This window comes from Talpa europaea, assembly GCF_964194135.1.
Source record: "Talpa europaea genome assembly, chromosome: 6".
In the NCBI taxonomy this organism is placed as follows: Eukaryota; Metazoa; Chordata; class Mammalia; order Eulipotyphla; family Talpidae; genus Talpa; species Talpa europaea.
Window position 1 is genome coordinate 21315120 of NC_140072.1, and position 26820 is coordinate 21341939.

A 26820-nucleotide genomic window follows, 5' to 3' on the forward strand; every position below is an offset into this window, starting at 1 on the left:
TATTTCTGCAATATGCTTTGTTTGTGTAACGTTCCGAGAGGTGTATCATGATACTGTATTTAGCTGTACTTCACTCACTGTCATAGCTCTATTGTATGCTAAGTTGAAAATGTAGTACAATTTCTGTTTTTCTTGTGATAGACATTAATATTGTTTCCTTTTCTTTTGGCTATAGAAACGGGTCTATGAACCTTCTTGGTAGGCAGGCATGCAAGAATGGAATTTACGGCTTTCAGTTTAAATGTACACATTTAACATCATTAGGTGATATCACAGTGTTTGGCAAAATGACTGCACATAACTCTCTTTCGAGGGTACATTATGTCTCCCGACTTGCTAGCTATTTAATACACAATATCATCTATTTTTTGGTCCAGAAACAGTAGACCTTTAATAAATATTTATTAATCAATTCATTTATCAATTGATTTAAAAATAAAATTTCAGGCACTATTTTCCATTTTCATCATAAGGATAATTAGTTAAAAAATGTAAGGATGTCTTTGAAGTAAAAGAATGCAAACATTTCCACAAATGCAGAAAAAAAGAGAAATGAAAACAGAAGATGAATGCCCTAGTAAATTATAGTGCCAGAAAAATATCAAAGGGGAGGTACTTTTTCAGAAAGGCGCTACCATGTTTTTAGTTTTCTTTCCTCTGAAGCACCTATCCACTTCTTCAAAGTGTACAGTATTTCATACGTCTTAGGTCGTTTCACGGGTTCATGCGAGAGTAGTTTCTGTAGAAGATTTTTCTGTAATAATAGTAAGTGTCAATACTAAGTAATGATACATTGAAATAAATAAAATTCTGATGATTTTCAAGTACTTACTTCTTTGTCATCAAATACATCTGGGATGTTGCCGGCCCTTAGTTCTTTAAAAAACTGAAAATAGAACAGTACACATATATATCCATTAGGAAATTATTCATTTGGGAGGAAAAACAAAATTAGAAGCATTATCACTCTGGGATATTTCTAGATCTTCGGAAAGTCTCTTTAGCTAGGAAGCAGCAGAAGACCTCTCTCTCACTCCATCCCATCCAATAACCATCCTGAACATGACAACATGAAGTGTTAAAAGCATCATATGTGTTATCTCCCTGCACCCTTTTTGGAAGCCTATGTATTTTTGTATTCCTGTTTTACAGAAGAGAAGGCTATTGACTCTAGGTTAGTCTCCTTCACTGAGTTTCTGACCGGGATATCTACTTGCCTAATTAGATGCCCTGCTGCTTCCACAGGACAGTCATTATTCTTTCCTTACCTCAAGTGTCTTTCCAGCCCCATCAACTACTACTTTCTTGTAAGTCACATAGTGCTGCCTGCTATCCCCAAAACATTCTGCACATTCCTATCTTCACATTCAAATCGCTGTCTATTTTTGACTCTTAGAAGTGAATTAATCATTCTGAGCCCAACTTAAATGCCTCTCTGAAATCTAAATCCATGCATCTAATAAGATGTACCTCCTACTTGCTTCCATAAGATTTCATGCCTTCTCCTGCAACATCTATACCATTTTCTAATATTGTCTTTCCTTCTAGACTATAAGCTCATTGAGAATAAGACTTATTTGTTTTTATAGCCCTCTAGCACTTAGCACAGTGTCTTAAGCAAAGGAGGCTATGCATTAAATCTTCCATATTGACTCAAATAGGAAACAATAGCTATAGTTTTATGAGATAAACAAGAAAATCTAAATTTATATCCTACAACAGAGGACTACAACATCCTACAACACATTTATATCCTACAACAGAGTATGTCTATGATCAAGACCTGTGGAGTCTGGATGGCCATTTAAAATTTAGTTGCTCAAATTTGAAAGAGATGAAATCTATATTTAACTTGCATCAATATGAGTATGTTCCAGCCCAAACTCACATGAGTGCAATCGTCTGCAGCAGCACTTTGGAGCGGATGGCTGATCATTTCTATTGCTTATTTTTTTGTAAGATTATTTACCTTAGATGTTTCTAAAGCAGTGGCACATATGTGAAGAAGCTCTGCAAGAATTAGCCCCAAAGTAAAGAGGTCCACTTCGTTTCCGTAATTTGTGGAAGATTTCTAAAGAGACAAAAATAAGAATACCTGATATAAAAGTCCTCTGAAGTGGGAGCACAAGGGATTAAGTTTCAGCACTATGAAGCTATCTGCAGCCACTGCAGCACAAATTCAATCCCTGGTCAGGGAGCTACCCACATGGTGCAGCAGACCTCTCTTGTCTCGCCAGCTGCTCCCCTCAGCAGTGTATTTCAGAAGATCTGCCTGTTCTGCTCCCCAATGTGTCTCTGGTGAATCCTCTCACCCCCCAATCTCTGGCCTGTACTCCAGTTCTTGTATGCATAAATAAATAAATCTTTCTTTTAAAAAAGTACTCTGAAGCCAAAAATGTTATTTGACCAAATGATCAAAACCTTAGGAGTTTTCATTAGCCAGGTTCAAATCTCTGTTACTAACTAGCTAAATCACCTGTGTAAATTAACTATTGATCTCATCTACAAAACAGGGATGACAACAATTTAAACCTCAGAGTTTGATTGTGAGGATACGTGAGATGCAGCAGGTAGTGCAGTGAAAATACTGCCCAATGAGTAACTTGTACACAAATGTTCATGGAAGATTTACTCATAATATTCCATAAATGGAAGCAATCCAAAAGTCCATCAACAGCTGAATGAATAAACTGTGGTATATTCACACAACTGAATAGTACCAAAAAGGGGCGGGGGGAGGAAATAATTTGCAGGTGCCAGCATCAGCTAGAGGTTCTCCAGTAGACAATATTTTGAGTGAAATAACCAAACACAGAAGAGTACCTATTGTAGTATCCCATTTATAAGGTAGTGAAGAAGGACTCACTGGAAAGGGACCTGAAGGAATTTTGGGGGTGTGTGTGAAAGAAAGTTCTACATTTTTATTGGTGTATGTGTTCACAGGTATATGTTTTTGTCAAAATTAAAAAATGTACATTTAAGATTTGTGCATCTTATAGCATATAAATTATTCCTTAATAAAATGTTTTCGAAGAAAAAAATCACTAAGGAAATGAAAAGCATATTGATAAATAATTTTGTAAAATATAGCTGAGGGTGACAATGCAGGATACAGGGTTTCTTTAATAAAATAGGAGGTAAAAGGGATCTGTTTTTTCTTACTGTCTTCTCCTTGCACACCCCCAAAAAGCATAAGTTATAATTCAATATAAATGAAAGAGGTGGGTTCCTTGTCCATTGGAGACTCTCAACTCACCAGACAGTTCAGTATATTTATTCTTGTGTAACAAAATAGTAGAGGTATTTTGAAAGATACTTTATCGGTAAAAATCATTTTTAAAGAGCATTTATAAATCAAAAAGTAAAACAGGATGACCAACCCCAAAAGACACAAATTGACAATAAGCTATCAACCAATAAATTAAAATAAAATCTATTAGGATAATGAGTCTTTCTAGGGAAGTCTCAGACATATAAAGATGTCAATTCTTTACTGGATTCTTAAATTTAATGCAAAACCTCAACACCAATTATAGAACCTGATAAGTTGATTTGTAGTGAATATTAATAGTGAACACTAAGAACGTCTTAAAGTAGAAGAGTAACACAGAAAGTCCTGCTATCCAAATACTAGACCTATTTTATAATACTATGATAAAACTGTACTAACAAAAGTATGCCATTTAACAGAAAAAATAAAATATATCAATTAAAAGACAATACAGAAACAGATCCATGAGTTTGTGAGAATTTCCTATATAATAAAAGATATAATCTTTATTATATATAACATAAATATAACATATAATACATATTATATATAACACATACAACTACATATAACATCACATTTTACCATTTTTATTTGTACAATTCATTGGCATGAAATACCTTCACAATGTAACCATTGCCTCTCTATCTCCAGAACAGAAAGTATAGCAATTAAACAGTAAGTTCCTGCTCCTCTCTCCCTCAGGCCCTGGTAATGTGTTTTAATTTTTGTCCCTATGAATTTTCCTTAAAATATTATTTTTTTAGGGCCTCCCCAGTGGCGCAGCGGTTGAGCGCTGGGTTGCGAAGCTGCCCGCAGCCTCTGAGGCGCCGGTTCGATCCCCAGCTGCTCCCCGGCCACAGGAGGAGGGTCCCACATGGTGCGCAGACCTCTCCTGCCACCCCACTGCTCCCCTCAGCAATGTACTTCATTTGTCTGCCTGTTCTGCTCTCCACTCTGGCTCTGGTGAATTCTCTCACCCTCCCGCGCTTCTGACTGTACCCAGTGCTTGTATAAATAAATAAATAAATCTTTAAAAAAATAATATATTTTAAAAGATTTATTTATTTATGCATACAAGAACTGGGGTACAGGCAGAATGACTGAAATACACTGCTGAGGGGAGCAGCGGGTGAGACAGGAGAGGTCTGCTGCACCATGTGGGTTGCTCCCTGGCCAACTGGGTATCAAACTTGTGCTGCAGTGGCTGCGGATAGCTTCATAGGTTGCATCTTAACCCTTGTGTCGCCAGGGAGGCCCCTAAAATATTATTTTAAATCATGAACTATTTGGGGGCCTCCCCGGTGGCGCAGCGGTTGAGTGCTGGGCTGCGAAGCTGCCTGCAGTCTCTGCAGTGCCGGTTCGATCCCCAGCCGCTGGCGAGGGTCCCACATGACCCGCAGACCTCTCCTGCTGCGCCCTTTGCTCCCCTCAGCAGTGTATTTCCTCAGTCTGTCTGTGTTGAATTCTCTCACCCTCCCGCACTTCTGACTGTATCCAGTGCTTGTATAAATAAATAAATAAATAAATCTTTTAAAATATAAATAAATAAATCATGAACTATTTGATATGTGGTGATGATACAATCCCATATCCATACAAGGAAAATCAAGTTATAACCCTTCCTTATATGTATTAAAGATTCACACACATTAAAGTATTGGAAAAACACAAAATACTATTTATAATCCAAAATATTTAAAAAGGAGAAACCCAGTAGTCACAAATAAAATACTGATAAATGAACAACTTAAAAGTTTTTATGTCACAATATACACAAAGAAGTAAGTAACAAGTGAGGAAATTATGAATTAATATCCAAAATATATAGATTCCTTACAAATAAATCAGAAAATATAGCCTACTTTAAAAAATGAAGAGAAGATGCAGAGAATATGTAGAAAAATCATACATAAATACATGTAAAGACGGTCTAACTTTACAAAAATCTAGAAAATGCTAACTAAAACAGCAAGATATGGCCCACTTATCGCACTGACCAAAACTTTAATCTGACAGTACTAATTATTTGTAAATATAAAAAACTGGAAAAATCTAAGTAGCCATTAATAAGGGAATAGTTAAAGAAATGATGGCACGTCTATACTTTGCCATACTAAAAAGATGTGAAAAAAAAGGTGTCAGATCCATTTATATTGATAAGGAAAAATGACGAAACATTTTTGCGTGAAAAAAAAAGTCACAAAATAACGTTATAGTGTCCTTCCAAAAATGTAAATTTTTATGTAAAATAAGCCTAAGTATATACTTGTATATTTGCATCTAATATGTTTACATCTCAAGAAAATGACCTAAAAAGTGAGTAGTAGAAAAGGAAGAATAATAGGAAATTTCTACTTTTATTCTATGTATTTCTGTACTGTTTTAAATTTCATAGGAGTGGCCTACTATTTTTTATAATTAAAGAGTGGAAGAAATAAACAAAATACACACAGAGGGAAGGTGCACTCACCTGCTGCTCTGGACTCATGTACCTATCAGTTCCTCTTGCACCTGTTCGAAGCCCATCATTTTTCAGGGATGTCACAAGTCCAAAGTCTCCAATCTTTATTTGTCTTTCATCTACTAAAAATATGTTACTTGGCTATGGAAAACAAACAATGTTTAATTTATCAGTACCAATATTGTTGTCACATATCCAAATCATAATTAGCATCAGCTCTTAGATATTCACAAGGCATTTACTCTGACACAGGTAGTCCAAAACAGGATATTTAAAGATTTATTTATTTATCTATTTATTTGTTTATTTATTTATACAAGCACTGGGTACAGTCAGAAGCCCTGGATACAGTCAGAAGGGAGGGTGAGAGAATCCACAAGAGCCAGAGCGGGAGGTCTGCGCGCCATGTGGGACCCTCCTCTGGGGGCCGGGGAGCAGCCGGGTATCGAACCGGCGCTGCAGAGGCTGCGGGCAGCTCTGCAACCCAGCGCTCAACCACTGCGCCACCGGGGAGGCCCCCAAAACAGGATATTTAATAGTACATATCTTAATATCATATATATACTTAAATTATTTTTATTAAGCTAACATTAGATTATAACATATTCACACCTCTGTCACCACAGGGCACCCATCACTAAAGCACCCATAATCCACCACCACACTCTGAGGGTCACACATGGCGCGCAGACCTCTCCTGCCGCCCGCTGCTCCCCTCAGCAGTGTATTTCATCAGTCTGCCTGCTCTGCTCTCCCCTCTGGCTCTGGTGAATTTCCTCAGCCTCCCGCACTCTAGAGGATTCACCCAGTGCTTGTATAAATAAATAAAAATAAATCTTTAAAAAAAAATGTTATTTTCAAAACAATGTGGAGCTGAACGGTCACACGCAGACTCTATGAACTGACACTTCTGAGAGGTCATAGGAATAGAGCTGCGAGGGCATGAACACCAACCACAGAATACAGAAAGAAGAGCTTCCAAGATGCCAACCTGAGAAGGGCTGTGCAGGAATGAGCAGTTAGAACAGTGAACAGTTAGATTGGAACAGTTAGATTGATGCTAATAACACAAGAGGAAATTTATAGGTGTGTGTGGGGGGTGGGCGTGGAGCAAAAATGAACTTCTGCTATATTCTATATTCAAGTGTAGGAATAGGTCAGGTTCACAAATCCCATTAATCGCCCCACACAAAGCCATAACCTGAATCACATTTATGATACTGTCTAAACATATAAGCTGGGTGGAACTGTTTATAGTTCATTAAACTGTATCAGGTCACTTGTTTATAGTTCAATGAAAAGAAAAAAAAAGAGTGCTTCATTTTGTCTAATAAGCTATGAACAATTAAACAAAATGGAGGGTGGTAGAGCATTTTTGACAGGGCGCAAACTTTATATGGGAGGCACAGACCACAGGCTGAGGCTCAGGCTGAGGCTAATCAAAGAGCCTGAACCTGCTCAGACAGTAAGCCCTCACTCTAGAAACCTCACCAGCATCTTTGGTGTAGTTCTTAAAAGTCCAACAGAGAGTGATAAACACTGGTAGACTTTATATAACAGAGGCTTAATGGTTGGCAAAGTCACTTATAGCTGGTATTTTGCAAAACACACAAAAAGTGCACATCTTCCTTTGTACGCTCAGATTCAAGAAAGCAATGAAGCAAAAAATGCCAGACGAAAGGTGACTCGGTAGTAGTAAAGTCTGAGCACTGAGGGAGTGGAGACATAGAGCAAGAATTCTCTGCACTCAGCTACAAGGAAAGGTCATCCAGGTCACAAGGCACAGGCAGGATGGGAATGCCAGAGACAACTGAGGGATGAGCTGGGAGGAGAAAGAGGAATCCCTGGGCCCAGTAAGAATCACACTAATTCATCCTGAGGACATGCAAATTAATACCCAAACTTCTGTATTTATTTGTAATTTACTGTCTAAATAGCAAATTGTGCTTAATTTCTTATTAAAATGTCTATTTTGATGTGAGGTTGATTTCAAAATGAAGGTAGAAGCATTCTAAATGTATTCTTTTGAACACAGTTATAATAATGCAACTTCAAAGAACTTCAGATGTTATTAGAGAGAAATTGGAAGAGGGCAGCTCCTAGACAAACCTGAGCAGCAGAAGAAGTAGGGACAGAGCCATCGGAGGGCTGTGCCACAGTGATTCTTTGCTCAGAAATGCTCCATCTACTAGAGCTCTTAGTGCTTGTAACCAGGCATGAAAATCAGCCAAAGAGAATCAGAAGTGAACGAGCTCAGTGTCTCAGTAACTTCACTAGTCCTGGGGACCTTCTGAGTGGTTCTATGGAACAGTATTTGGAGCAAGTTCTAGATCCATTCTAACCTCAGAGAGTCAGAGATTCTCATACTTCCTTCAATTTCAAAACTCGAAAACACAGACTTAAAAATTACTCAATTATATTTTTTTATTCCTAACAAAATACACTCTCCACTTACCTTAAGGTCTCTATGAATAAATCCTTTTGTATGTATATAATCCACTCCTGTTGTTATTTGTCTAAAGAATTCCAAAACTAAAGCTTTGTCTGGTTCCTTGCCTCTTCTTCCATCAATCCAGTGCTCCAATGTCCCTTGACCACAGAATTCCATTTTGATGAAAAGGCACTTAATTCTTGGTCTGTGCATAAACTTCATACTTTGTTAGAAGAAGCAACAGAAACAAATTTATTTTAAAAATTGAATTTCTTTTATTTCAATTATAACTTATCTCTAGGAACATGAGAAAAGAAATCTAAACTTTGTAATTTTTTATGATCATGAATGATAACTAGACCTGTTATAGTGATCCCCTTGCAGTGTATTCGAATATTGACACAAAATATTGTATATCTGAAACTAACATAATGTCAACTACACCTCCATAACTAACCAAAGGACTGTTATCTACTACTATAATTTTGCTACTCAAATTTCTCAAGATTGGCCAATATGTCTCTTCATATTAGTTCTTACATCTTTTAGCTATATTTCCATTACTCTCTGAACAATTCCCTATCTTCTAGCACAAGAAGATGTCCCAGGACCATTTTTTACTTTTTTTTTTTTAAAAGATTTTATTTTATTTATACTAGAACCAGGGAACAGGCCAGAGATGGGGGGGGGGGTGAGAGGATTCACCAAAGACAGAGTGGGGAACAGAACAGGCAGACTGGCTGAAATACACTGCTGAGGGGAGCAGCAGGCGAGACAGGAGAGGTCTCCACGGCTGGCCGGCGGGCACTGAACTGGCACTGCAGAGGCTGTGGACTGCTCTACAGCACTGCGCTCAACCGCCTGCGCCACCAGGGAGGCCCCATTTTCTACTTTTTCTTTTATACTAATTCCAAGCTGCAGTCAAAATAATAAACCACTTTTATTTAAATATAAGTTCCCAGGTATCTACAGCTTTATTTGCTTAGCTAATTTGTAAACTATGAGCCTACCCTTTATTTAATGAAGAATTAGCACCTTTGCTAACAGGTAAGAACAGAAGCACTGATACAATGAATTTCAGAAAACCAAATTTCATTACTATATGAAGGAATTTTGAAGTATTTTAATTTATCATCAATCTACTGAGCCTCTATTTCGTGAAAGACACAGGATAGGTATGCAAATGAGGTGAACACATAATAAGATAGATACACCTTTATCTTCTTTGTGGGAATAATAGTTTAATAGGAGAAAGATAAAGGAAAAGCAAAAGCTACATAATGATATAAGCACAGGTTTAAAGTAAAAGTGTCTAAGAAAAGTATCAAGGAGCTACTACAAGATATAACCTGGAGGGCTGATTTTTCTGCCATGATTTATTTATTTTTTTCCTAAACTAAGTTGGCCTCAATGCTAATTTATATTCTTTGAACATAGGTTGGTTAGAAAATGGCAGAGGTAGCCAAGAATTTGCTGAAATTTGCAGAAATTCCATACACTGATGATCAATGATTCTGAACTGAAAAAAAATTAAGAAGCTGTCAATTACATGGGATGGAGATGGGGCTGAAGAGCCAATGAATGAGTAAGGACCTCCATGGCCTCAAGATTTTAGTGAAGACTGTCCCAAGAAATGCTGGGTGCATTTGCCAAAGGACTAGAGCATGCTAAAGAGATGGGAGGTGCCTTTGGAAGCAGGTTTAGAGCAAGGAGAGGAGCATAAAAAGATTATTCATTGTCTCCTTAGCTGCAGAAGGGAGATATACGTTCTGTGTTTGTGGCTATGATCATTAAATGTACTGATGAATGGTCTTATCCGGTAATAAATAACACTTTCCTCTATCCTATTATAACTATGAAAATTTTTTAGTTACCTTGAATCATTTATGCTATTCTCAGTATAATAATCATATCCAGCCCAACAATCATAGTAATGAACAATATTTGGATGATCAAATGTTGCCAAAGCTTGCACCTCGCGCTCCACCTCCCTATTTAAAAGAAACAGGGAACAAGAAAATGTCAGTATACATCCCAGATAACAACAATAAAACACCTCAAAGTAACAGGAGGTAACTATCTACATAGTCTCCTATTTAGCGGTCACCAGGGTTCCCACATCCTGAGTTTTAGTATGGATGCCAGGACACTCAAAAGGAAAAAGTATACAGAAAAGACGTAACATAACAAATTGGGGCACATATGACTTAAAAAATCAGACAATTTAAAAGTCATTTGGAGTAGACTTTGAAATGCCAGCGATGCATTTTTAGTAGCTAATTCATACATTATGTTTCGTGTACACTTGTGTTAATAGTATTTGGTTTTCGTATGCAAACCCCATTTGGGTAGCAAGAGTAGGCAGCCCTGGCATGAAGAATCTAATTCAGAATTTTCAAAGCATGGCAGAAACACACAAAGGGGGCGATATGCAGACAAACTGAGGCCTTGCTGCATGGTGAGGTAGCTTGCAGCGTGAGCAGGCAGGAGTTCAGCCAATTCTATGCTAAATGGAGTAAATAAATTTGAGATCAAGGATGAGACAGGTAAAGTAAACATTTTACAATTTTCATTTTGCAATTTAAAAGTTCTATAACTATATGACTTAAAATTTGTAAAAATAAGGAAAAAAATTACTCATACATCAACAATTCCCAATGAGCAATTTTGGATTATTTCCTATGATCTTTCTTCATAAGCCTTGTTAGACATTTGTTTTATAGTATATTCTTTTCATCTTGTTTTCTTATATAACATGTTGATTTTACAGATTGTGAAACAACAAGGAAAAGTATAGAGATAACACAGTCAAGACTTATGAACATGTGACTTAAGACCTTCCTAAGTGTTTTCCCTCTAGAAGAAATTCAGCTACCTAGTAAGGTGGGGAGGCAGGCAGATCATACATAAAACAAAAAGGGGACACATGGAATACAGAGTGACTGCCAATAGACTGGCACGGATGAATTCTAAATCTCTACCTGCAGAGTGTCCAACAATAATGATCATGAATTCGTTCCCTCCCTAGACACACATCCACTCCTCAAATTAAGCAGTAGTCTGTCTGCCCTCCCCTCAAATTGCAGCAGCCTTAGTGATTTGTTGAACCAATACAATGTGCAATTTTCAAGCCTAGGTCAAAAGTAGCCTTTGCTGCTCCCTCTTGGTCTCTTTGATGATTTGCTCTGGGGATAATGGTTCTTATATCCCAGCCACTAAGTCACCAGAAGCCCGACCACCTAAAAGGGCCATGTGAAAGCACTTTGGTTAACAATCTCTGCTTGGCTTCTCACCCACAGCCAGCATCAGATGCTGGCCATGTGAGAAACCTAGCTACATGTCCAGCCATGCCCAACTTTCAGATGACTATCGACTGCAAATGCATGAGAGACCCCAAGTGGGAAATGCTCTGATGAGTATAGTCAACTCCTAGGACTATGAGACATAATAACTTGCTTTGAAGCCACTATTTGTTGGCGTGATTTATTATATAATAATAGACAGGAACAAATGAGCTTGAACATTAGACAAATTAGTTCATCTTTGGATCTGTTTCTTCACCTTTAAAATGAAGTAAAGCTGAAAAAAAATCCCAAAGGTCACTTTAAATCAAGTGATTCTACAACTTCAATGTCCACAAGAAAACCTCCCAAGTATAATCAGTGATGTATCCATTTTTTATTGAAATAACTGCAGTAAAGAGGGATCGTTTCAGAGTAAGTCAAATAGCAGGTGGCAGAATGAGATTTTTAAGAAGGAATAGAAAAAAGTAAATAATATAATGATTATAAAAATACAATGAAGAAGAGAGATACATAAAAAAGAATAGTGAAAGTTCAACTTTTTTTTTTCTTCTTCTTCTTTTTTTTTTTAATAGAGGCATGTTTTATTTATTTATTTATTTGTTTGTTTTGTTTATACATGCACTGGGCACAGTCAGAAGCGCGGGAGGGTGAGAGAATTCACCAGAGCCAGAGCGGGGAGCAGAGCAGGCAGAAGGACCGAAGTACACTGCTGAGGGGAGCAGCGGGCGGCAGGAGAGGTCTGCACGCCATGTGGGACCCTCCTCCGGTGGCCGGGGAGCAGCCGGGGATCGAACCGGCGCCGCAGAGGTCGCCGGCAGCTTCGCAACCCAGCGCTCAACCGCTGCGCCACCGGGGAGGCCCTGAAAGTTCAACTTTTTATTTAAAAAAAACAAATTACCACTTACCAACAATCATATTTAACACGTTTAACAGCATAAATCTTGCCATCAATTTTATGTCTTGCTTTGAAAACTTGGCTATATGCACCTGAGCCAATGTGTTCTATATCTTTAAAAGAGTCAGCAAACCTTAATAAAAGATAAATGACACTGTTATTGTGAGGTTTAATGCTCATGCTTCCAGCCACCCTCTATTTTCTCTGAACACTTTTTGTGAAATAGCCTGGACAACAAATATGACTGTCCCCTTCTGAGTGAGAAGGGTTCACTTCACAGAAACTCTTAAATCACAAAAGATATTTCCTTCCCAAGGTGGGGATGGGGGTAAGGAGGAGGGAGGGATAATAGTGAACTCCAGGCTGTACAAAGCCATGACAAACAATATTATGCCAACTACAGCATTTTAGAAAGAAGTGCCATAATGGACTCCATGCTGTCATTAGAGAAAAGTGCACGCATGGAGCCTGCCTCATTTATAGCTGCCTGCCTTTCCCCTCTCCTTCATGTGCCACAATCCATGCCTCAGTCCTGCCAGTTCTACTTCTGAAATGTAGTGGCAGAATCTGCCCACTTTTTTCCACTTCCAACATCTTCACACCAGTTGCAACTTGCATCAGGTTCCTGCAGAACCTTGCTAACTGCACAGTCACTTCTTCTCCTGACCCCGCCCCCACGCCACTTCATGATCCATTCGACAATCAGTGCGATCGAACTTAGTCCAGTCGTGCTTCTCTAGTGCCTAAACGCTCCAACCGCCTACCTTTGCATTCAGCTAAATACAGGAAGCCCTGAGCCAGGATCTATTCCAGCTCCTCTCCTGGCATTGTGCTCTCCTTGCTCAGCACTCTGAGCTCACAGGGTCCGCTCTGCTGCTTGAACACTCACATCACCTTTCCTACCTTTACCTGCCCACACGCTCCTCCTTCTGCCTCGTATAGGGCTTCCCCACCACCCTGTGCTAACTCATCCTTCAGGCCTCCCCACAAATGCGTCCGAGAAGCCCTGCCTGTATCCAAGGGTACAGTCTTCATTTCTCATGAAATCACCGCTTTTCCTTCAGTGTTGGCGATGCCCTCTCAACTCTGCGAGGTCGGAGACGTTTCCATTTGTCCCTACTATAAATCCAATGCCCAGAACAGTGCCTGTTATCTATTAGGTGCTTGTTAACTTGTATTTGTCAATTACTTTTTAAAAAAACTTAGATTCAATGTCCCCTGTTGTAAAAAGGCCTCGTTTATTTTAGATCTTTTATGTAAACCCAAACATGATCTACCACAAAAGGAACGCTGTTTCAGAGGGAAGCCTGGTAGAGAGCTGGAAAATAGAAAATAGAGTCAAGTGGGTTTATTCTGATACCTGCAGGAGCACATTTATGAAAAAAAAAAAATCACTGCTTCATACAGTATTTGCTTTTGTATTAAAAATTTCCACAGATATCAGGGAAAACCACATAAGATCTACACTTGACACATCTCATTTGCATTCATATAAACTTTACCTCTCTACAAGAGGATGATACTTTGTGGGCCCTATAGTGTTAAAGCAAAGTGTTCAGGGGAAGATAATTTAACCTGCCTGATGAGCAAGAATCCTTTACAAAGACTCTGACCAAGTAAACAAACACAACTCTATTTTACGTCCCTCTTACCTCTCGTCCACAGTATATTTATTTTCTTCTATCAGAGGACTGTCAAATGTAGGTGCCAATCTTCTAAAATTCAAGAGAAGTATATAAAAAAGTATATGAATAAAAATGGAATAAGGTATAACTTGCAGATAGTAAGTTTTGACAAGCAGTATGTTTTTAGTATTTTTATGTCAGCCATTAAAATAACAAGGTAGTAGGTGTTAACTTTTTTTCGGTATAAAACAATATACTCAGGCTTCTCCTCTGACCTCTAATGATTTTTTATTATTTTCCTCTTTTCTTTCCTCTCGACTCAAAACTTCGGGAAATCTCCTTCTGACACTCTCATTCTGGCTTTTCTTCCCTGGTATTTGATCCCCAGTGATGGCAAGTCTCCTGCAATTAGAAGTTCCAACACTCGGGGCCTCCCTGGTGGCACAGGGGTTAAAGTCTCAGCACTATCAAGTGATGACCAGCCACTACAGTATGAGTTCGATCCCTGGCCAGGGAGCTAACTCACATGGCACAGCAGACCTCTCCTGTCTCACCTGCTGCTCCCCTCAGCAGTCTACTTCAGTCAATCTGCCTTTTCTGCTCCCAACTCTGTCTCTGAATCTTCTCACACACACCCGCTCCTGACCCCCCACCCCGTGCCGCTGGCCTACACCCCAGCTCTCGCACACATAAATAAATAACAAAAAAAAAAAGTTCCAAAACTACCTGAAACTAAACACATTGAACTGCTGCTATATTTCCTCTCGGCCTCACAAGCTTCAACCTCCTTTACCATCAGTGCCATGATTCACATCTGCAGCCCATCCTTGAGAAATCACCTTCAACCTTTCCCCTTGATCTCATCCCCCTCACCAATTACTGTAACTCTGCTCCCTCAGGACGTGTCTACTCTTTCTTTACAGTCAGGCTCACAAATTCTCCTCATCCATCCTCACCACCATCTGGCTGGCGGCCAGATGGTGCCATCCGCAGACCCCTCTGTTCTCCATCCACCCACAACAGGACTCCTCTCTTCAACTTACCACCTACTGTTCAGACAGACAGGTGGCTCAGAGGGGCAGCTGCCGCTATCTCCCTGGCACTACCAGCTCTATCAACCTCCTTGCTTTTCTCTTCAGTTAAAGAAACCAGTTCACCATGATTCACATAGCACGTGGCCCTTCTTTCTTACCTGAGTTATTGCACTATTGCTACCCTTCCCACTTGTCAACAAAATAATGCACTTCTGAAAAAAATCTCTCCAAGCCACTTCCCCTGTCAGCTTCATCCAAAATAATGCAACACCTGCACAGGCCTTTATATCTATAGTACAGTGTGTACACTTATTCAAAGATTTCTCGATATATTTAAAATTATAGATTTCAAGCTTTTTGTGATCCTCAACTGTGCTTTCTACTTCTAAAACTCCATTCAAACAAGGGCGCATGACACTCTACAAATATTAACAGCTTCACAAACTAGGCTGACAAAGTAAATCTGAAAAATACTTCATATCAAACCATATTTAATAATGCTACTCACCTTTTAATAATCTGGTGTTTATTTTGGATATTGTCCTATAACGAAAGAAAATGGAAAAAGTTTTACGTGATTAAACTGATGATCTTTCTTCTTCTTGCAATCCTTCTTCTGTCTTTCTAACTAGTTCTGTGATCAAATCTTTTTGCTTGTAAGATTAACAGCTGCCTCAATTTTTCTTTTCTCATTCTGTCCTGCTTTTCAGTTTACTTAGCTATCTCAATAGTCTCCTTTATTACAGCAACCACACAGATGGCAGAAAGGACAAAAATGACAATTGTAAATAAACCATGTTCTGTAGAAACACTGATTCCTCAGGTGCAGAATGAAGCCTCCCTATTAATCCTCAGGGTAAGGGGTTCTCAAGAGGAAAGTGCCAATCATGATCACCAACAGTGCTAATATAGTAAAGACACAGATGGAGCCCAGGGATCTATTTTAAAATAGTTCCCCAAGGGTTTCTTAGCCAATCAGCAGTTACTAATTGCAATGCTGACATTTTCCTTTTTTTTTTTAGCAGAAGTGCATAATTTAATATTAATATTTAGCAATAAGAGGCTTCTATATCTCTTAAAAGTCAATATCACATAGCTATTCTTCATTTACATTCATTTTCATTTTGTTAGGCTTTGTGGTGTTTTACAATTCAAATATGCTGACACAGAGTAGGAAGCATCAGATTAAGATTTCTTGAGGTCCTATCACCTGTTAGCCTCAGTACCACTTGATAACTACACTATGGTAACTTAGCCACTCTACTAATGGGAAATATTTTTCTAATTTCTTCCTATTATACCTAGGAGCAAACTTAATAAAGGAGGTGAAGGAATTGTACAATGAAAATTATGACACTGTTAAAAGAAACAGAAGAAGACATATAGAAATAGAAATATATTCCCTGCTCATGGATTGGCAGAATTAACATTGTTTAAAATGGCCATCTTACCCAAAGCAGTATATAGATTCAATGCAACCCCTATGAAAAATTCAATGGCATTCTTCAAAGAAAAAGAAAAACTATTACTCAAATTCATATGGAACCACAAAAGACTCTGAACAGCCAAAATAATCCTGACAAAAAAGAGTAAGAAGGGTGGTATCCCTCTTCCAGACTTGAAATTATACTACAAAGCTGTATTAATTAAAGCAGTATGGTACTGGAATAAAAACAGATACACAGACCAATGGAATAGGGTTGAGAGCCCAGAGGCAAATCCACATGGACAGTAATATATGACAATGGGCCCAAGAGTATACATTCAAGAAAGGAAACTCTCTTTAAGAAACACTGAGAAAGCTCAACAGCCATATACAAAAAAATAACTAATTCACTCTATCACATTATACACAAAAATTAACTCAAAATAGATTGATTTGGACATAAGACCTGAAATCATAAAATACACAGAATATAGCATAGGCAAAACACTCCACAATATAAGCTTCAGTGGTATTTTTGTGGATTTGTCTCTAACAGCAAAAGAAATGAAACTAAATATATACAATTGGGACTACATAAAACTAAAAAACTTCCACACAGAGAAAGAAACTATCACTAAAACAAAAATGATACCTTACTGAATAGGAGACTATTTTTCTATACCGTATATCTCACAAGGGGCTGATATCCAATGTCTTCAAAGAACTCATACAGTTCAACAAGAAGAAAACAAAGAATTCAATCAAAAAATGAGCAGAAGAGCTAAATATCTCCAAAAAGGATATAGAGATGGCCAAAAAGCACATGAAAAATGCTCATCACTACTCATCTTCAAGGAAATGCAAATCAAAACCACAAGGAGATACCACCTCACACTGGTGAGAATGGCCCATATCAAAGTGACCAGAAACAACAAGTGTTGGCAAGGGTATGGAGAAAAAAGAACCCTGTCACTTGTATGCATAAATAAATAAATCTTTAAAAAAAAAAGCTGCCTAGTATTATTATGTAGTAAGGGACCATGATTAAAAAAATAGAAAAACATTTATTGGGTACTAGAGTCATTTTAAATGAGGACACACGAAGGAAAATAAGGTTAAGGAGGATGTTTAAAGATAATACTGTACCCAAGAGGATGAGAAAGAGTTGTTTAAACTATCACTGTCATCATTTCGTAATGATGCACTTTCTGGGGAATCACTTTGAAGTGATGCGTCAGAAGAACTAGGAAAAAAGGGGATAACTATTAGTTTATGAATTCTATTTTTCACTGATCATTAATTTATTTCTCTAAATTATCCGTAAGCATCAAATATTTTCATTAAAATGTTGCTATAGCAGCCAATCTTCATAGTTTCAATATTACTTTGTCCACACTTACAAAGAGTTGCTTCCATGGCCACTGGACAGAGGAGACGGAGTACCAGGGATTGCTGGGTCAGATTTCTGAAAGAAAAACCTCCAAGTCATATGTGGTGTTGCAAACAGTATTACCTAAATTTAATTATTAATAATACAGGTTTTCTGTAGGAGTTTACAGCACAACTAAGTTATTTCTCTACAGTGGCTCGGTCTCTGTCTACTAACTCCCACGTTTATTTGTCAAATTCACACCCATACACAATTATGAGATGAATATAGTTTTTATGAATGTTTGAATGGTTTTAACAACTCTGAATCACCAACAGAACACTGACCCCTTAGGGCCTCAAGGCCTCACACCCCATGGATCATTAGTGGGATACAGAATCAAGGAATCCTTTTTTTTTTTTTTTTTAAAGATTTATTTATTTATACAAGCACTGGGTACAGTCAGAAGCGCGGTAGGGTGAGAGGATTCACCAGAGCCAGAGCGGAGAACAGAACAGGCAGACTGATGAAATACACTGCTGAGGGGAGCAGCAGGCGGCAGGAGAGGTCTGCGCACCATGTGGGACCCTCCTCCAGTGGCTGGGGAGCGGCCGGGGAGCAGCCGGGGATCAAATTGGCGCTGCAGAGGCTGCGGGCAGCTTCGCAACCCATTGCTCAACCGCTGCGCCACGGGGGAGGCCCAGAATCAAGGAATCCTTTTGCTACATAGAAGGCTTTCTTGGCATCTGATAAACACATCCAAATCTCAAATCAACCTCAGAGGGCATTTTAAAATATAAAAATAAAATGCAAGGGCAACATGTTCTGAAAACAGACAAAGATATCACAACGAAGGACAACTATGGTCCAATATCTTTGAACACAGATGCAAAAATGCTCAACAAAATTTTGGCAAATTGAATCCGATAAATCATTAAGAGAATCATATATCATGACCAAGGAAAATTGATCCCAGGGATTCAACATCCTCACTCTCAAATCAGTTAGGAGAGGGGTTAAGGGCACAATATTATAGAATATGTCCTAGTGTACCAGTTACCCTGACATTTTCATAAGTCTGCCAAACTCAACACAGACCACTTGTTCATGTTTAGAAAATATATACACAGAGAGAGGCTGCTCTATTATAATCAGCATCCTTTAAAGATCCCTTCTACTTTCAAGGAATCTACCTCTTCAGAGGGTGAATACTGTCTCCCTTTGACATAAGAGTTCTCATGAATAGTCTCACAGTTAAGCGAACGTAAGTTTTCCAAATGCTTCCTACAAAACTCTTTTTCATGTTTGTAGAAGAACTGGAGTATAGGCCAGAGGAGGGTGCGTAAGAGGATTCACCAGAGGTAGAGTAGGGAGCAAAACAGGTGGATTTACTGATATACACTGCTAAGGGGAGCAAGAGGCGAGACAAGAGAGGTCTGCTGAGCCAAAGGTGGGTTAGCTCCCTGGCTGGGGATCAAACTCAGGCCATAGACATGCTAGCACTGAGACTTAACCCTAGGCCACCAAGGAGGCCCTGAATAGACACTTCTGTAAAAACAATTTTGATAGCAAACAGACACATGAGAAGATGTTCATCCTATCTTATTATTAGATAAATGCAAATCAAAACAACAATAAGCTATCACCTTATGCCTGTAAGAATGGCTATTATCCAAAAGAAAAAAAATAGCAAGTTGTAGAAAATATATGGCAAGAAGGCAATCCTCATATACCACTGGTGGGAATATAAATTGGTACAGCCATTGTGGAAAGTGGTATAGCGATTCCTCAAAAAATTAAAAATGGAAATTTCATAGGCCCTGTTATCCCACTTCTGGACATTTACCTGAAAATACAAAAACACTAATTTGAAGAGATATATGCACCCCCATGTTTACTGAAGCATCTACTCATAACAGCCAACAGTTGGAAACAATGTAAGTGCCCATCAATTGAGGAATAGATAAAAATAGGTGATATATATACAATGGAATACTATTCAATATAAAAAAGATGAAATCCTGCTTGTCATTTGCAACAACATGAATAGATCCAAAGAGAATTATGCTTAGTGAAATGAGCCAGACAGAAAAAACCAAACACTGTGATTTCTCTCACATGTGCTATACAGAGAAAACAAACAGATGAACCATTTAAAGCAAACATCAAAAAGTAAAAACTTTTGGACTATATGGCCAACTAATGGTTACCATAAGGATGGATAAATAGGGGAAAAGGGGAAACTTTATGGTAAAGGATAGATTTGGACTTTTAAAGGTGAATATATATGCACCATATATATAGTGAATATATATGCAGAGTGAATATATATGTAGCATATATGTTGATTTACACTGACACACATGTGAAATGTATATAATGTTATGATGCAATTCTTCTTCAAAACAAAGGCAATACATACCACTGGGGTCTCTTCAGATCTCATCTGTATATATGCATATTTAGCAGCCAAATGTTTTGCATCCTGTTTAGTAGCACTTGAAGCAATAGGGTATTCTTTCTGTCCAATTTTCCATCTACAATGAAATCTAAGAGAAATGATATAGGACTTAGCCAAATACCAAAAAATATTTAATCTAACTTATGAAAAAATACATAACAAAGGTCTTCATGTAACATTAAATAATAAATATACTTAAATTTCGTATTTTGTATAATTCAAATCTTCAATAAAATGGCAGACCAATTTACCAGAATAGCCAGAAGTGGCTGAAGTCTCAGCTTGCATTTTTCAGGTGATTTTCAACTCTTTGTTGCTGCATTGAAAGATCCTACCCAAAGGCACTAAGTATGGATTTTTAAAAATTCCCCCAAAGGTCAAAAGATTAGAGGCAGAAAAGGAAGAGAGAGATTTGGTGGCTTTTTCAATGATACTCCAATGTGAAAGAAAAAGTCAATAGAGAAAATGAGTCTACTACAGGAAAAACAATGGGTTTACAGTATTTTGTAGGCAGTGGACAAAACATAGGTTTTGCTTTAATTCAGCATTTTCTGTTCCTTGCTGATGTGCACGAAACCAAAAGTAAACTCTCCCATTGCAAAATGTACACTCTCCATTTTAAATAAAAGGACATTTATGAGGGCCTCCCCTGGTGGCACAGCAGTTGAGCGCTGGGCTGCGAAGCTGCCCGCAGCCTCTGCAGCGCTGGTTCAATCCCCGGCCGCCAGCGAGGGTCCCACATGGTGCGAAAGACCTCTCCTGCTGCCTGATGCTCCCCTCAGCAGTGTACTTCATCAGCCTGCCTGCTCTGTTCCCTACTCTGGCTCTGGTGAATTCTCTCACCCTCCTGTGCTTCTGACTGAACCCAGTGCTTGTATAAATAAATAAATAAATCTTTAAAAAATGAAAAAAAAAAAGGACATTTATGAGTAGACAAGGATACTTGGGCAATTATATAAAAACTAAATGGATGGTAGCAAAGCATCAGACATGGCCATTCCATGAAGTTACAATGTATTGTTACAAGTCATTCTACTATTATTTGCCATGGAGGGGAAAAACATGTAAACAAGGTGAATCATTCCCTTAGACCTGAAGGGAGAATTAGGGAGCAGAGCTGAGTGACCAGATCATTAGTCTGCAGGAGACCTTAAGCCCCTGCTTGAGGGATGCAGAGATCTCCCCTTTTCTAAGGCTTACTTCTATTGCTCCTATATTTCTCAGATAATCCCTAAGCAGACATCTCTCTCATTGGTTTTTTTTTTTTTTTTTTAAAGAGGCATGTATTATTTATTTATTTGTTTGTTTGTTTTGTTTATACAAGCACTAGGTACAGTCAGAAGCGCGGGAGGGTGAGAGAATTCACCAGAGCCAGAGCAGGGAGCAGAGCAGGCAGAAGGACCAAAGTACACTGCTGAGGGGAGCAGCGGGCGGCAGGAGAGGTCTGCGCGCCATCTGGGACCCTCCTCTGGTGGCCGGGAAGCAGCCGGGGATCGAACCGGCGCCGCAGAGGCTGCGGGCAGCTTCGCAACCCAGCGCTCAACCGCTGCACCACCGGGGAGGCCCTCTCTCATTGGTTTTTAATGTCAGTGTGCTTAATTTAAAGGAACCAAGAGGTGAGCTATGGAAAAATGAAATAGCCTCTTAATTGACATACAGAGTTCACTTTGACTATTTCATTCTAATGAATACCATCAAATTTTTCTCTTGCTGGCTCTGGCCTAAAAGCCATAAGAATAAAAAGCAAAAGTAAATAGCCAAATCAATTTAGAGGTCAGAAATCTAAGAGGTTGCCTGGACTATTTGCCATTTTGTCTTTCTTCTTTTTCCCTCATTTATCTGGTGGGTTGTGGCTGGGAAACAATCTCACTCATGTTCATTTGCTTTTTGCTTTTCCCAGTTCTGATCCATTCTTTATTCTCACTTCCAACCTCTCAGCTCAAGGATGATGTTTGCAGTAACTCTGAAGCCCTAGTCTGTCCCCTTCATCATATGGATCCCTCACATTCTAAGGTGAATACCCCCCATTCCTTCCAATACATGGTATTTGTCTGGAGAGTGACAGCTTTTAAATTTGAAGGGTAAACTCATGGACAAAAAGCCCAAGGAACTGAGAGGTGGGAAGAGCTCCACAGTCCTTGAGCAGGAGGTACCCCATCCTCTTTCAGGTTTCCTGCAGCATAAACAATCCAGATACACTTCAGAAAAAAAGGATTACCCAGATTTGATAAATTATGGCATATGGATCTCAAATCTTCAGCAATTAAGCATTTTAATATATTTTTAAAGATTTATTTATTTGTTTATACAAGCACTGGGTACAGTCAGAAGCGCAGGAAGGTGAGAGAATTTACCAGAGACAGAGCGGGGAGCAGAACAGGCAGACTGACGAAATACACTGCTGAGGGAAACAGCGGATGCAGCAGGAGAGGTCTGCGTGCCATATGGGACCCTCGCCCAGCGGCTGGGGATCGAACTGGCGCTATAGAGCCTGTGGGCAGCTTCGCAACCCAGTGCTCAACCGTTGTGCAACCAGGGAGGCCCAAGCATTTTAATATTTTAATTACAAAGATGTCCAATTGCTTGTAAGTCACATAAACCTTTCATGCAAAATGTACAAAAGAGGAGAAACAGTTCTGGAAAATTAGACTTGGCAATAAACCCAATTGCTTAGATACAGCAGAGGGAAAAGCTAATTTACCTGTTGTTCTCAGAGTCCTTCAATTCAAAATATTCATAATTTATAGGTAGGTGTTTTTTCTGGGCACTGTGATTAATAAGGCCTATATAATTCTGAGATAATCCTGTTGAGGTATTTGTCGTAGTCGTCGTCGTCACTGTCTACAAAGGAAAAAAAAAAGCTTGTTTATTATATGTAAAAACAAAGATTTAACGATTTTATTTTGTTTAGTGAAGTTATTAAATGAGCAGTTGGAAAGAATTTAGATTTTATGTGTTTCCCTACTACATCACCTTAAGTAAAAGTGTAAGTATATAACTTTCTCCACTAGAAAAACTCTACAAAGTAAATTTTAACAGTAGGAACCACCCATTTCCCTCTTCTATATAGTTCCATTAAAAAAAAGTACTTAAGGGCCTCCCCAGTGCTGCAGCGGTTGAGCGCTGGGTTGCGAAGCTGCCCACGGCCTCTGCGGCGCAGGTTCGATCCCCAGCTGCTCCCCGGCCACCAGAGGAGGGTCCCGCATGGCGCGCAGACCTCTCCTGCCACCCGCTGCTCCCCTCAGCAGTGTACTTCGGTCCTTCTGCCTGCTCTGCTTCCCGCTCTGGCTCTGGTGAATTCTCTCACTCTCCCGCGTTTCTGACTATACCCAGTGCTTGTATAAATAAACAAATAAATCTTAAAAAAAAAAAAAGGAAAATTAAAAAAAAAAAGTAGTTAATTTTATTGTTTATCCATGCACATTACTGTATACTTTCTAGCTTGCTATACCCTTTGTCAATCTCAAAAAACTCAACAAGTATTGAAGAAAAGCTGTCTCTAGAAACATATCTTACTGGAAAGGTAAATAAAATAGTATCACTTCTATTATCATCTTACTTTTTTTTTTTAAAGATTTATTTATTTATACAAGCACTGGGTACAGTCAGAAGCGTGGGAGTGTGAGAGAATTCACCAGAGCCAGAGAGGAGAGCAGAGCAGGCAGACTGATGAAGTACACTGCTGAGGGGAGCAGCAGGCAGCAGGAGAGGTCTGCGCGCCATGTGGGACCCTCCTCTGGTGGCTGGGGGAGCAGTCGGGGATCGAACCGGCGCTGCAGAGGCTGCGGGCAGCTTCGCAACCCAGCGCTCAACCGCTGCGCCACTGGGGAGGCCCCATCTTACTTTTTAAAATTTTAATCTGACAAAATATTGTTCAAAGTTTTCCTACTTTGTCAATCTTGTCAAAGAACTACCTTTTGGCTTTTATTTTTTTTTAAAGATTTATTTATTTATGCATTCAAGAGCTAGGGTACAGGCCAGAGATACGGGAGGTGAGAGGATTCACCAGAGACAGAATGGGGAACAGAACAGGAAGATATACTGCCAAGGGGAGCAGCGGGCGAGTCAGGAGAGGTCTGCTGCACCATGTGGGTTGCTCCCTGGCTGGCTGGGGATTGAACTCACGCTGCAGAGGCTGTGGACTACTTCTTAGTGTGGTGCTTAACCCCTTGCGCCACCAGGGAGGCCCTATTTGTTTTCTTTTACAATAATTTCTGCTCTTATTACTATTTTCCTTTTGATGGGGGAGGGGAAGATATTCTATTTTTTCCCTAACTTCTTGACTTGGTTTTCTGGTTCATTAATATTTATGAGTTTGTGGCTTTGCCTTAATTGCTCTTCTATTTTCGCAAAAAAAAGTTAACATCTTCCAGTAAGATTTATTCAGGAAAGCTAATTTTCAATATCCTAGAATGTTCCTCTTCTGTACCATAATAAATGACTTCTTGTCTCAATTTATAGCCATTGCTCCACTGTTAGGTACAGCCATTTTTTTCTTTTCACATTTTATATAATTTCCTTCTTCTATTGTATGACTCTTCTTGCTTAGAGTTCAGTATTTTCACAAGCAATAAAATTGTTCTTGACAGTTTTGTATTTTTCTGGATCTACTGAGTTGTTTTAATCTGTAGCCAGTTCTTTATTTCAAGAACATTTTCTAGTGGACTCTCTTCAGATAGTTTTTTCTGTACCTTTCTTCTGTTTTCAACTTCACAGATACCAATTATACGTGTGCTGGTTCTTCATCATCAGCCCTCTTTATACATCATTCTCACAATCACCATCATCCTTTTGTTCTCTCCCACTCCACTCCCTCAGTTACGTGGAGGGACTCCTGGCAGAACCTGCCAGCTCATTTCTCACTGCTTCCTTTTGACATTTGTTTAATTTTAGAGTTTATCACAACTTTGACACTCCAACTAGGTATGTCCAGCTTTGCTCACTCTTTCCTTGGTGTACCTCTCACTCAGGGTTCTACAGAAATGGATACAGTACAAAAGAATGAACTAAACTTCTGAATGTAAAGAAACCTGCAAACAGCCTTATTCTGTAAATGGGTATTTTCTCACAAAGAAAAATATAAAACATTTGTGACCTCCCTTTAAGTAGGGGAAGAAAAGTCAATTACCTTATTTTCGCCCGTAAGACTCTCAAGTGCAAGTTTGGCTGCAGCATTTTTTGCTTCCTGCTTTGATTTACCGATTGCTGCTGGAAATTTTCTACCATCTATAGTAACTTGAAATTGAAACCTGATTACAAAGAAAATATTTATAAAATATTATAAAACATATGCAAGTACTCCCATCACCATTGCCTTCTATGACCACCTTTGAATGTTTTAACTTATTTTCAATATAGAATTTAAGCAGTCACCCCCAAACAGCAAAACTGCACATTATCTTGAAAGAAGGAAAGACTTATACCCCCGTTTCTCTCTAGAGCCCTCTGAAGTTACCACTTTATGCCAAGTAGAATCTCACAGAACTCTGTGGCAATTCTGCTCTAGGGCAAAAAGTACCGATTTTTAAAAATGTGCCAGAGTTGCCTTTTTCCCAGTTTATATTTTATGGGGATATATCCTTGTTTTTTACAGCAACTCACCTTGTGTCATGTGGAGGTCCTGTCTTTGACAGTTCAAGATACTCAAGTTTTACGTTTTTCCTCTGACGATATGTATTAAGTTCTGCTATGTATAAACCTGGAGTACTATTGGCCATTTCTTCCACTAATCTATAAAAGATGTTTGAAAGAAGTGACACTGACAGAACATATTTCCCAATCCAGTTTAGGAGGCAAAATGGTAAGATATCAAATATCTCCTGACATCCTTGTTTTAAACATCTACATAAATGCAGAGAAAACTTTTTTAGAAAATCCTTCTTTCTCACTCATGGACTTCCCAATAAAGCTAGTATCTCCAAAATGGTCTACTTTCAAAACTTAATTGGAATAGAGTTCCAATTTAGAGGAATATTCCTCTAAAAAGGAATAGAGTTCTTCTCTTTAAATTCTACCTTCTGCCTCCACTGAGTATCAAGTACAAGTTTATCCTTCTGCTGAGAAGGTAAAAGGGCTGCAGAAGCAGAGTTAGAATTATGCTGAGAAGAAAAAGGCTTCTTAGTATATGTATAAAATAAAGTTTATGAAATCATGAAGGATTTAGCTCTATAGGAATAGCTTTCCTATAAAAATCCTTCAAATCCTCCACTAGGAAATTTGCAGATGTCAATTTTAGGACAATTCACCCAGCAGGTAAAAATCACAGCCCCAGTTTACAGATCTCACTGGACCAAGAGAGTAGCAATGATTTTCCCCCATAATCAAAAGCAGTTTTTACTGCAGCCTAAAGACACCACAGATAAGTCTGTGGGATCATCCATTAGCTTGCTGTTTCTGTTGTTTGACAACTTAGATCTCATTCATCAGCCAATTGAACTGTTCCTTTTTCAGAAACATAAATACCATCCAAATATCTCCTGATATCCTATTTTAAACCTGGGGCTTGCTTAATCAAAACAGCTAAATTTGTTACAAGTTCA

The 26820-nt window shown here is 38.8% G+C and overlaps 1 protein-coding gene across 1 annotated transcript; it reads right to left on the reverse strand.

The window, feature by feature from the left end:
- Positions 1-631: 631 nt before the first annotated feature.
- EIF2AK2 (eukaryotic translation initiation factor 2 alpha kinase 2) lies at positions 632-25998 on the reverse strand (the record flags this gene model as incomplete). The annotated part of the gene is made up of 15 exons (XM_084234775.1): positions 632-754; positions 833-886; positions 1970-2071; positions 5745-5876; positions 8191-8371; positions 10041-10157; positions 12377-12499; positions 14019-14081; positions 15534-15568; positions 17598-17694; positions 17852-17916; positions 20243-20369; positions 22983-23122; positions 25410-25530; positions 25883-25998. The coding sequence occupies 15 exons, from the start codon at positions 25996-25998 to the stop codon at positions 632-634; spliced, it is 1596 nt and encodes a 531-aa protein (XP_084090901.1).
- Between the last annotated feature and the right edge of the window lie 822 nt (positions 25999-26820).